Here is a 14,132-nt window from a genome sequence, read left to right as displayed (position 1 = left end):
ATCTTTAAGTAACAAGTAACAAAATATATATCCCTGTCTCTTTCACTGCTCGTAATGTGGGAGAATTAAAGTTAAACTTTTATTTTCCTTATTTTTGTGGTCTCATTTGCACAGCAAGCAACATTTCAATCAAAGTTGCGCGGCAATGACGAGAATGGTTAATTTTCTTTTTCTATGAAAGATTTAGTACCCAGTGGATGTAGAATATGCGTGGATATTATGACAGGGGAAAAACTGTCGTTAATTTAGGTTGCTAACATGTTCGTTCATCCAGTAGGAGGGTAGGGTATGGGGTAAAGGGGGGAATCGTTGTTTTAGCCCGCTGCTAGTTTCACTTTATTGGAGAACATGAAAAAGAAGACCCAAGTAATAATATATCTATTGGGTTGCCCACAGACAAACATTTCTAATAATTCAAGGAATTTTAAAGAAAAAGACGATGTATGATAAATTGATATAATTCCTCAATGATTATAAGCAGAATTACTATTTCTTTAGAGAATAAGTGGTTAAAAAGTTTGGACACTAATAGTTTGGAACCAACCAATCAAAGTACCAAGTTTTTTGAGCATAAGTAAAACAAGATTATTGCTGTAAACATTTTGGTACCACTATGGTTTACTGTCTAATATCCCTCCCTCCTAGGATAATTCAAAGTTTTTCAGTCACCAAATTAGGTTAAATGAAGGTAAAAAGATCTTTTATGCTTTGAATATCGAAAAAGTGTTTTTAGTTTGTTGTTACTTCGATATTTAGGACAAAGTAAGTCAAATAGTAGCTGGGGTATTTGTAAACTTTCTGGACTTTAACTAATTAAATCACATGTTCTCTATTGTCTGAGATTGCATTTCAATGAACAAGTCATTTTTAACAGAGAAAAAGAAACAGAGTCAAAAGGACATTACCACACTTTTGCATATTATACTTTTTTTGCAGTTAAAAAAAACATTTGAATATATGTAGATATATACGTCCAAGAGTGGGAGTAAAGGGGTATTTATTCACCTCATACCTTTAAAAACCATAATTTATCCCCATTAAAATAAAAGCGTTTACGTCGCTGGTTACAGGTTGTTCAAAGCATTTTCATGTTATTATATCTTATGCAAAAGTCCTTAACACCTACAAGACCTATAATGTTACATTTTATAGGGAAGCTTTTTATTGAAGTGATTATTAGCACATTCCCAGAGTTTAGGGTAAAAATGTGTGAGACACCATGACATGTACCAGTAAAAAAGAGGCAATTTCTTCATATAAAGCCTCTGACAAAGCCTAACTGACAGAAAAATAATTCGTTGTTGTTCCTTGTCACTTACAAGTAAACCTTGACCATAAAATAGGGTTGACTTAATTTTTTCTTTTTCTATACTTTTCCCTTTATTAATGGATAGAATTAGAAAACATTGAATTTTAACAATAGATGACCAGAAGTAGGAAGTAATAATTAAATATCCCAGTAAAGACATGGATAATTATTCTAAAAAATTAAAGACAGGTTAAATTAGGATTTGAAGAGTTCTGCAGTAAAACGGCAGCTTCCGTAAATCAAATCAACAAAAATGTCATACTTGTCATACTTGACTTAATGAAAAAAATGCCCAAAATCAATAAACCAAAGTGATTATTGCTGACAAATCATCGACATGACGTTATTCTAATGGCATTACAATTATTATTTCAATTATACTTATTGAATAAATGGTTATTGCTTCTGTATTATCATAAAAAAGTAGTGTTCTAATAAAAGCAAAAAAATCTATTGTTTAGTTTTTTTTCTAAAAACATTCCCTGTAACCGTAATTAGTAAGGTAATGAAAATTTATCATAATAAAAGTTCTAATTAGTGCTATTACGGTCATAAATCTGGGATACCAGTGGTTTCTGCAAGAATAAGAGATGGGTAAATTTTTCCAGTATGGATTTTAAACCGATTAATATACGCCGGATTATAACAGGTTCTAAGCCATACTGAAATATCATGTACCGTATCGTGTTATTTGCAGTATTCTACTAATATTAAAATAAAAATATCAATACCAATTGTGTTCGCCCGTGCCTTTGGAACCTCGGGGCTAACAATAAGTCATAATAAGTAACAAGATGTCTGCCTGTCGTCTGGGAACTTTTGTATTAGTACATGGTAGGTTTTGGATTATTTGATGAAGTGGGGGGGGGGGGGGGTAACCTCTTACGAAGAAAATTAGTTTTTAAAGAAAATAATTTATTCTGTGAAATTGATTCTATATATCTTTTACTTATCCATATCATCCTGAATTTTTCAAATGGTTTTTGAAAACCAGAGCAAATATGATTTTAATTAGGCAATAAATATTTTCTTTTAGGAAGTACTGCATGACCAAACAAACAAGGATTATTTTATTCATAACAACAGTTTAGACAAAATGAAATGAAGTAAATTTTAACAATACGGGTAAAAAATGGATATTTTTAAATTTGATTATGATTTTTTCCTATTTTATCCAGTAACCAATATACCTTAGCCTAACCTGATATAAAGTAATAATAATAATCATTACATATCAAATATTATTATCCTTATAATAAAGTAACAGGATGTGTATTTGTCTGTCTGTGTGTCATTGTTTCCTCCCCCCCCTCTCTCTTGGCTCTTTGATTATGCTTTTTTCCTATTTTATCCAGTAACCAATATACCTTAGCCTAACCTGATCAAAAGTAATAATAATAATCATTACATATCAAATATTATTATCCTTATAATAAAGTAACAGGATGTGTATTTGTCTGTCTGTGTGTCATTGTTCCCTCGTCTTGGCCCAAGAGGCCTCTAGGGGCGTAGCCGCTAGTCATATTATATTATAACACATTTAATTCTATTTTGACATACCAAAACGACAAAATAACTATTCAAAATAGTATTAGCGTAGCTGCTCTACATATAAATTCTGTAATTATCCGAGTTTTTCATATGTATTGTCTTGTAACCATAATAAACCTTACAAGTAGTGCAACTATTCAAGACTAAGAACGTCCGTATAAACCTACGTAGCTCTAAAATTTCTTTCTTGTATATTGCAACACAAGATACAAGTTTATTACAAGACTTTTATAATTATTGATGTATAAAGTTTTACTGAGCTGGATCTTTAAATCATTTTAGTGGTGAGCCAGATCGGAGTGAGCCGAATTCCAGCCAATCACAGCGCGGCATTTCATAAAATGCTGTGCTCTAATTGGTAGAAAATTGGCTCACCCCGATCTGGCTCACCACTAAAATGATTTAAAGATCCAGCTCTGATCTTTTATAAAGAGCTAATGATGCGATGCTTATGTACAAAATTGTTCTTGTTTAGACTACAATAGGGCCATGTGCAATAGATCAATTGAATTAAAGAGATAAAGTAGTAGAGACATATTTTTTTATATTTGTAAGAATACTTGAAAAAAGTGGACAAAGTAACACGATATTCATTATTAAAGGAAGCTTAAAGTTAGTCCAAAGAAGTTTTGTATTTTTGTTTTTTTTGGGGGGGGGGAAACCGCCCCTTCACCAATAGATATTACAACTAGCAAAAAATCCTACTGCCAAAAAAATTTCCCTTTTACAACTTACAAAGGTGGTGCAACATAACCCCCCCCCCCCCTCTTCCTCCTTTCTTAGGGGTCTTAAGGGGCATAGCATTTATTTTTCATGTCACATTAAAAAAAAAAACAGATTTATTGGCTAAAACAGGCAATACTCAAATTACCTCACCCTTGCTCTCTGCATGAATCTGGAAGAAAAAATAATTGATTCTCAATAACAATAAAAACTTATTTTTCAATGGGAACAATTTCTTCTTAGAATTTGTAGGATTGTCACAAAAATTCATAAAAACATTAATCTAGCTATAAATAAATGGTTAGGTGATCTTTATTGGCTTGAATTGAAACAAAATAAAGGGGTTTGCCTTCATTTACTTTACAATAAAAACCTTTTTTTAAGTTCTGTGGATTAATATCTTTATTTTAAGTTCTTTTTTTTTAATTCACCAATTAATATGGAAGATATGAACGTTTTACATAACTGCATGGTACATGTGGCGGCACCTCTATTAGGGTAAAAGCAAGTGTAAAATTTAGCTACTAACCTCTCACCTATAGCTTTATTTAAGCCTTGCCCTAAATGATTAAAATTTCATCAAAAAATTAATATATCATTAAAAATCAATATCTCAGAACATAACAAAGAAAATAATATGAAATCATTCAAAAACTGAAATAAAGTAATTTTGGATAAAATAGATTAAAGTCGACAGAACCCAATAATTATCTCATAAAAAAAAACAGACAAAAAATTTCTTAATATCGGGGTAAAGAGATAAGAATAAAGAATTTATAAGAAATTATTTTTATCTATTAAACCAAGGATCTAAAAGGATAAGACAATCAATGTACATCCCCAATGATAATACACACAATTATCCTTTCTGTAGTTTAAAAGTATTGGTTAAAACGCTTAGACACTCAACTTAATGAACCAACTTATCAAAATCTAATGAAAGTCCCGAAAAGAGTTAAATTTAAACGGATTTAAATTTAAGGCTCGGTCGACAGCAGTATTTTTTTTCTTCTCGTATTCATTCGAATCCGGTGGATAGGAACCGGTTCTCATCTATACGAAAAAAACTATGTCTAGCATCGTATTATATCCAGCTTTCTACGAATATAGAAATGTACAATCATAAGATTAAAACCAGTTTTTTTAGCCCCGAGGTGCCGAGGTTCCACGGAAAGCCGTTTATAATACGATGCAAGAAATACCTATTATCAATTTACCTATCCATAGCTCCAAATATTTTATCTGAAACAAATCAATTAGAAAAGTATCCCAAGATGGTTACGTTCTAAATTAGAGAATTTCCCATCAAAATTTAAACGTATCCCTTTTTTTTATCATAGCTTATATATAATTTAGAAATGTTTTTTCGTGCTCTGTTTACCTTACGTCTATTACATTCCAATAACTATAGTGGTATTTGATCCATGGCCGAATTACAGTTATTGTATCATTATACAAGCGGCTAAGCCTCTAGAGGCCTCTAGGGGCACATTGGGGAAGGAAGAGGGAAAATTGAAATATAAATCTGGGGGCGATTTTTCATAGGAGGGTTGAAGACAGGTATCCTCCCCTAAAAAAATAATTAACATTCCAGGGACCTATAAGAATATTTATTGTAAAGGAGAATCATATTGGTATGTTCAGCGGTTATCAAAATTGAAAATGACATTAGAATAAAGTCATTTGATAATAATTATAAGACACGTTTGATCGATGTCAAAAAGTCGACATAGATTAAGCTATAAATATTTGAATGTCAAAGAGTGGGGGGTATCAAAGCACCCAAATAGGAATGTGTATCTGTGTATTGATTTAATTTCTTTGTGTATATAGGTACTGTTTTATCACTTTCGCTCTAATAACAGATTGTCCAAATGTTGCTTTACCTCCTTAGTTAATTACTTTATTAGGGCGGGGTTATCCATTGATTTCAAGTCATCATCTAGAGAATCCAGAGCATCATTCGCTTGTAATGGGATGCAATGATCTAACGCCCACTATAGGTAATAAATTAAGTGACATCCATCAGAGAACCAACTCTGCTCTCACTATAAGTGTCTTGTATCAGACATAGTAGCAGTAGGTGCCAAAAGCATGTTTTAATTTGCCTTTAGTCATTGTAATATAATTTTTATTGTTACAACAAACTGGTTTTTAAGCGGAAATTATGACTCACCGCGCGTATAAAGGGTGAAGTCATTGATATATAATCTAATTTATTTTGTGGATTTATTTGGCATATTAAAATTTATAGCCTAATTCTGACTTGGAAATTGATTTACATTTATTTGTCTACTACTGGTGCATTATTTGCCAAATGTACCACTTTTCTGCACTACCTCTCCGATTTTGTTAATACTCTATTTTTTGGTCCGTTGGGTGATTCAAGGATGCTGGATGGCCAAAAAAAAGTTTCAGAGTCCCTGGATGTCTAGATATCTAGCTATCTATGAAGGTAGGTAACAAAAATTTAAAAAACACCCATTTTTTCACAATTTTAAAAATTAATTTTTTCATCAATCTTACATCCAACCTATACATTTTATACACTAAATTGATTGTTTATTCATGTAAAAAGCGCACATAATGCTATTTTGGCCAAAACTCTAGTTTTACAGGGTGTCCAACAAAAAGTGTATTTTGGATATCTAGCGTAATACCCAAAATACCTGTCCGAAAAAAATCATTTTTTTTGGCTTAAATCCTGTGTTTTATCTGTGGGCATATGTGGTATATAACGGTTCATAGGACCCGGGACTATAAGGTTGTCAAATTTCATTTTGGAACACCCTGTAAATGTGATTTTTGTGTCTGTAGAGCTAAAAATTGGTCCAAATTGGCTATTTTTTTCAAATTACTCTAATATGTGTCTTAGTATGTTTGGTCATAGTGTTTTCTGACCAGATCAATATTTTCCTATTTTTTGGACACCCTGTATTTTCAAAAAAAGAGAAAATAAATTTTTGTTTTTTAAAAAAATTTTTTTCTATTTTTAAGTTACTTAAAACTGTCATATAGATACAGATTTTGACTAATAACAATAATATTTGCCTATTTTACAAATTTTTCCACTTTTGGGACACCCTGTGCATGTTTTTGAAAAATGATGGTTTTTGCCCATTTTTGGGAGGAAGGAGTCGTTTTAAGGCCATAGACTATTTCTTCATTTTTGTAGAACTTTTCAAGATACATCATTTGTTATTAATGCAAAAAGCGCAAAAACCGAACCGTTTTGCCGTTATTTACTGCCAAAGGCGGAATTTTTTACGTTTTTTGCCGTTCCCGAGGATTTAATGCGCATTTTAGGTAGGAAGACCTTGATTTTTCAAGATAACTGTGAAATACTTTTATTTAGGCATTTTATTTTACTAAATTTCATGTAAAGTAAAAATTTTTGTATATCCAACCGATTTTTGTCAAAAGGAATTTCAAATGCACATGGTTTATTTTTCTTTTATTACTTATGTTATAGCAATTATTTATATTATATACACTTCATTTTCTTGTTTTAACAATTGAAATCCATCTCGACGAAAAACGGTTAGCTGCACAAAAAATTTGACTTAATATGAATTTTAGAAAATTTAATTTCCTAAATAAAAGTATTTCAGAGTAATCTTGAAAAATCAACGTCTTCCTACCTAAAATGCGCATTAAATCCTCGGGAACGGCAAAAAACGTACAAAATTCCGCCTTTGGCAGTGAATAACGGCAAAACGGTTCGGTTTTTGCGCTTTTTGCATTAATAACAAATGATGTATCTTGAAAAGTTCTACAAAAATGAAGAAATAGTCTATGGCCTAATTCATCAAAAACCAAAATATAGTTACAACAACTTTGGTAGGCCTAGCTACTTGGTTAGGTCAGGGGGTCTACAAAATATTTAATATTTAATGCGGTTAGCTCCCTATACAAAGCAATACTTTTCATATCCTATGTATTAACATTACACAAAAAAATTGTAATTGCCTCTTATTGATAAAATATTACCTATTTCCTTTTTAAAATTCCCTTTAAATCCCTTAATAGTTAGTCTCTTTGAAGTGTTCAAAAAGAAGCTCACCATCTTAGGAGCTCTTAGAGGACTTTAGGGGCATAGCCGCTAGTACACGTCTAAAGTAAGAATATCAAGCAAAGGTAATGGAAGGAAGATTATTTTACTTCCCATTGTTCTAACCCTGTAAACAAAAATTCTAATTATAAAAAATAGTCTGTAAAATCATAACAGCAATTTTAAGGCACCACTAAAATCCTTTTGATCCAAACATATCTGTTTAAGACCTGGTTCTGTAATGTGGCCTTTTATAAAAGAAACGCAGTAAAGTAAAATACAGAAGTTTGATGTGATACTAAAGCTTTGCACATCTTTAGACCCTGGCTTATATCTGTTTAGCCCCGGGACTAGAACATTCCCTTTCAGTCTCAATTAATTCCTTCATTCCCAGTTATTATTTGTTGTTTTTAACAGATTTTTTTAGAAAGACAGAATCCTAATTATTTTGATGAAGTTATGAACCTTATTAAAAGCTGAGGTTGTGAAACATCATACAAAAATAAAACCTTGCATTATAACTCCTATAACGATAAGGAAAAATCCTAAATAGATTAGAAACGCATCAGTAAATACAAGAGGGTGTGTATTTTTATTGACACAATTTTTTATGATAGATTTGTGCTCTCTTTATCTTTTGACGATTCCTTAAACGATTAGGCATTATCGAAGCTTTCGATGATTTAAAAGTAGTAAGAGTGAAGTGAAATTTAAAATCCAGAACGGTTTAATACTAAACAGTACATGGATATTTAAACTACAATAACCCCCTGGTGACCGTTCTAAAGAATATCGCTCTATTAGTGTTTGTTTTCCTGCATAATTTTTACTTTCAAGTCTATAAATGCATATTTAAATGTATATTTGTTTTATATTGTTTGGTTTTAATCAAAGATTTTTTATAGCGAAAATACTCCATAATTTTGTGCTTTAATATCTTTAGTTAAAGTTAATTTATTCAAGGTAATTATGTTTTTTAAAAGTTTTAATATGGTTAGTAACAATAGATTAATATGTCATCACCACATGCCAAATTGTCGATAAATGCATTGTAATTGGGTGCCAATATAATGGTCACAGGTAACTAAAGTAAAGACAACTTAAAGTTTAAATATAAATAAAGGAAATATTAGTTTTTTTATCGCATCGTATTATAGACAGCTTTCCGTAGATATTAAAACAAGTTTTGTTACCCTGATGGGCCGCAGACCCGGGCTTACAACTCTAGTATAAATATCATGATTTTTATTTTAGTATTCGTGGAAAATTGTCTGTAGTAAGATGCTATACATGATTATTCAGTTTGGCAGAGAACAGGTTCTAATCCTGTGGCTATTCATCGGTTTCGAAGCAATATTGGAGAAGAAAAATCCAGCTTCGTAATAGTGATACAATTGTCCTTGTTAATACACAAAACAAAACTACAGTAATATCAAAACATTGACCTAAATTTAAAATAAATTGGTCGACACTTGGGAATGTTTTGTAGCTGAGCCACTCTATAACATCATTGGTCATATATTTTAACATGCAAAGACAACCAAAATAAAGCTGGATTATTAATAGGCTAATACAGGGAAAAATACAATAAATGTATAACCCAGATAACTGCCTGGCTTATTTGATGGGGAAATTTTTCATCTGTTAGCAAATTGCTTTTGCCCTTTTGCAGCGACTTGGCTGATAATCAAAGACCCAATTGAAAGTCGGCACATGGTACCCACTACGTAGGTAGAGTTACATATAGCTCGTACCCCCTCTATTATTTCCCTTTAATGATAATACAATGAAATAAATTTGTGGGGTTTTAAGATAAAAGAAAATGGGATAATCGTGCTATTGTATTAGATTGATTGCTCTAAAATTTGTAGGATAGTGAGCGCACACCATCTAACATAAGAATCTGCATGTTTAACAAGATAGTAACCTCTTAAAATTAGGGTTATTTATATTTAACTACGATTTATGGTTACATAGATAAGTAAATAAAACTCATTCGCTAAATTAATATAGAATGCTAACTATACACTAGTTATTTGATGATTTGATGATTTTACTAAGTTGGGAAATAAAGATTAAAACCAATAGGATGGTTATTAAATTAAAATAGGTAAAACAGTGGCACAGAAATAAGTTCCACCATTTTATGTAGCAAGGCATCCCCCCCCCCCGCCCCCCGCATCCTAATTTTTATATCTTGAACCTGGTAGAGCAGCAGTAAAAACCTTTTTCTCGTATTTATTCGAATCCGGTGGATAGGAACCGGTTCTCATCCATACGAAAAAACTATGTCTAGCACCGTATTATAACCAGTTTGCTACGAATATAAAAATGTACAATCATAAGATTAAAACCAGTTTTTTTAGCTTGTGCCTTCGGCATCTCGGGGCTAAAAAACTGGTTTTAATCTTATAATTGTACATTTTATATCCGCGGAAAGCCGTTTATAATACGATGCGAGAAATGACTATTAATATCTTTTTTTTCTTTGGTAAACCCGCTAAGTTCCTGAAACCACTACCAATCAATCTCTTGTTTTTAAATAAATTGAAAAAAAGTGAATTCAATGCCTAACCCCTACGGGTGGAACCATAACCCAGCAGAGCCTGAACCTGCAGTTTCCTAATCCTGAAGGGCCATTCAGTCCCAAAGATAGCCTAACCTAACATAAAGTAATCAAGAAACAGACAATCCTCTATATTTTCATTTTGTTTAAAAATTTAAATAAGGTTATAGGTTTCGTTGCTTAACAAGGCACTGAAAACACCCGTATTTGTATAAATATAATTTTAGAGTTGTAGTATAATTTACTAACATTTTCCTTTTCCCCTAGTTTTTAAGTTTGGTTATTTTAATTCTGCTAGTATCGTATTAGGTACAAGTATACATGGCTGTAAAATGAGTTTATATTATTTAGGGATCTTAAGGGATAAGACAATGGATGATAAAAATCCTTAAAGCAAGTAGACATATCGCTAAAGTTACAGCCAGGGGCGTCCAAGCTTTTATTTTGGGGGGGTAGTTTTTGTTTTGGGACGGGGTAAAATGGCGCCCCAAAAAAAAATTTACTTCGGGGGTAAAATTTGCTTGGGTGGGTAATTACCCCCCCCCCCCTGAAATCTGTTGGCAGGGATAATTTTTTTATTGTGGGGGTGGTAATTTAATAATGTACAAGGGTATCTACCTAATAATGAAATACTATTAAATATTTAGGAGTAAAAATAAGCGCAAAGCGCGCCAAATTTTCTTTTATTATGGATTTTTTATTTGAGGGGGGGGGTATACCCCCTTTAAATGGATGGTAGGGGTAAATTTTAAACGGGGGGGGGTAGTCACCCCTTTACCCCCCCTCTTTTGGACATCCTTGGTTACCCTTACAACTTCTTTAATAAAATTCCATACAGACAAATAATATTAAAATTGTATTATGATTTATTTTTTACAGATTGCTCCAAAATCAAAATCTTTAATCTATAAAATGCCGGTTCGAATCGAGCGAATATTAATCGGTTTTGAATTTATACTGGAAAATAATCTAAACCTACTTTTTGTTGCATTTTGGCTTTTAAACCACTTATTAAAAAATAGTGATTAACCAACCGTCAGCCAAACAGTATGACTAGATGAGAAACATGTAGAATAGTTTTACTACTGAGAAAAATTGCTTCTTATATGAAATTTAAACTTACTAGACTTACATTTTAAAATTCTAAGCGATCAAATATCATTAAAAAGCTTTCGTTTCATTGCTTTTTTAAAAACAAATATTTTCATACCTATTTTTATGATTTTAAAGAGGTGTTACAAAAAAAGTTTTAAAACCCAAAAACTATCCCTGTAACGCACGGCTAGAGAAAATTCATGTATAGCATCGTATTACCGATAGCTCCACGAATATTAAAATAAAGACACATAAAATTGCTACCAATTTTGTTAGTCCGGGCCTTCGACCCCTCGACTCGGGGTTAACAAAACTAGTTTTAATCTTGTAATATTTCATCTTAATATCCGCAGAGAGCTGTCTATAATACGATGCGATAAATAACTATTATTTATTAGCCACACAAACATCATTAAGGGTTTGACGTGTGACAGTTAGTTTTACTTGACAAAAATCACTAATTTACTTACATTTTTTTCAGAAAAATAAGGATAGGTAAAATGTTTAATTTGTGTAGATAATAGATTTTGTGACATTATTATGGCATCGCCTATAGCATACCCACCCACATTTGTATTGGTTTTTTGGGGGGTAAAATTCTACTATGGTTTATAGACAATTGTCCACAGATGCGTAAACAAAAATAATCCATAACATTCCTATTTGTCTGCCATAAGTAATATTTTTTTTACTTTTAAAATTAACCAAAAAACTATTTTTCAATGCATATTATATTTCCTTTAACTCTTGTTTGTCGTAATTTTTAGCAACAAAGCTACATAACGTGGCTTTGGAAAAGCAAAGATTTTCTATAATTAGCATCTTACGTACTTTAAACCAGGGCTCAGCAGTCGCGCCTCAACCGTGAATATGCCTCATATTTAAGCATCCTATAAGACGGATTGTCTCTTAGAAACAGGTTTAGACATCCAGCTGAACTTTATAGTCATATTACAATTTCACTGAGGCCTGCTATAATTAACAGCAATGTCTATATGAAAGCAAAATTCAAAGGTTATATTAAATATACATATTTATATTTAGCAGAGTCCGTTATAAAACATCAGGCTACGATTTTAAAGATATATATTTGAAGACTAATTGTTAATTTATTTATTTTACCTAGCTTGGATGTTGCTATACTTGTCAAAAATAAACATAAATTATTCTAGCAAAATATTTTTGCATTTCTCACAGACTAAGACAGACATGAAAAAATAAATAAAGTAATAAAACAATATAATTAACTTGTTTTAAACAGTAAAATATTAAAACCGTAAATGGGTTAGTTTATATGGCAGTGAACTAGGAAAATTGCAATACACCTTTATCTATGACTAGCGCCTACGCCCCTGGAGGCCTCTAGGGACACTTGAACAGGGGAGAGTCGAATTTGATAACCCAATATCATTTTAGATTTAATGAAAAAGTAAAAAAAAATTTTGGGGGAAATGTTTTTTTTTGGGGGGGGGGATTTTTTTTCTAGGGGCGATTTCTCTTGGGAGGGTAGTGGTACCCTCCCCAAAATTGTTTAAAACCTTCCCGGGACCAATAAGAAGCTAACCTGTTAAGGTGAACCCGATCGGTTCATCGGTTAGCGGAATCCTTCGGTACAAACATACAAACACACACACAGACATCCTGTTACTTTAGTATAAGGATATAAAATAGAACGATGTCTCTCTGTCTGACCGTATAGCAGTCTCCCTTAAGATTAAGATCTCGATAACCTCAGAATCGATTTGTCTACAGATTTGGGCAGAGCGACTAGTTTACAAAATATAACTAAATATCAAAGTTAAAACAAAATGATAATTTCAATAAAACATCCACTGTAAATCTTGTGGTAGGCTAACCAACTTACTATACAATAAGTTCCTGCAGGAGGGGGTTAAACCCTCTGGGAGTCTAAACACTCCATTAACTAATATGCAAACAGCGCGGGGGCAATTTTGCTTATTTTCACTAAAAAGGATGTAAGGTAACTAGAAATAGTAAAAAATAACCAAATTCACATAAAAAAAGCTATCCATTAAAGGGATTAAATAACTGTATGTTCTCATCTGTGGACCCTGTGTCGACTTTCAATTGGGTCTTTGAATATCGGCTAATGATGTAAACACAGCAAAGTCGCTATAAAAGAGCAGAAAGCAGTTTACTAGCAGCGAAAAAGGGTCCCCAACACTGGATCGAGGTAGTTAACTGAACTATATATATCTATATCTATACTCTATACATTTATTGGCGTACTAACCTTAATATTGTTGACTAGATTATAGCTGAATTTTGACATCGTAACACTCTCTTCAACCCATAGTCATTATGTTCATTGTATTTTCTGAAATATTTGGAAAGATTAAATAAAAATTTGAGGATTAGTAGGAGAGCTACTTTAAGTTTGATTGTATGTCAGTCTATTATACTTTTGTGTTAAATCTCTATGTCCGTTTTCGATCTTGTTTAGTTTACTTTTTTTCTGAAGCGAAGCAACTCTCCTGAGGACTGTTCGTTTGTTGACATGTCAGATAAAAAATATCAAATTAAACTAAAACATGAATTACATAATAGTTATTTCTCGCATCGTATTATAAACAGCTTTTCGCGGATATAGAATACACAATTATAAGATTAAAACTAGTTTTTTTAGCCCCGAGGTGCCGAAGGCACCGTATGGATGAGAACCGGTTTCTATCCACCGGATTCGAATGAATACGAGAAAATCTATTAATCTCTTTTCTGAATCTAAATATAATAGTTATTTATCGCATTTTAATATAGATAGACATCTTTCTGCGGATATTAAAACGATAGATTATATGATTAAAACAAGTTTTGTT

The 14,132-nt window shown here is 32.0% G+C and overlaps 1 protein-coding gene across 1 annotated transcript in view; it reads right to left on the bottom strand.

The window, feature by feature from the left end:
- LOC145324450 (uncharacterized) overlaps positions 1–13,635 on the bottom strand; it is a 33,696-nt gene extending 20,061 nt beyond the window's left edge. The window contains exon 1 of the mRNA XM_080167036.1: positions 13,550–13,635. Within this exon, the coding sequence (XP_080023162.1) occupies positions 13,550–13,588 (39 nt within the window). The 5' untranslated portion in view covers positions 13,589–13,635. The remainder of the gene's footprint in view (positions 1–13,549) is intronic.
- Positions 13,636–14,132: the final 497 nt, after the last annotated feature.

This window comes from Acartia tonsa, chromosome 7 (assembly GCF_053477335.1).
Source record: "Acartia tonsa isolate MP-2025a chromosome 7, ASM5347733v1, whole genome shotgun sequence".
Classification (NCBI taxonomy): domain Eukaryota; kingdom Metazoa; phylum Arthropoda; class Copepoda; order Calanoida; family Acartiidae; genus Acartia; species Acartia tonsa.
This window is presented reverse-complemented; position numbering and strand designations above follow the sequence as displayed.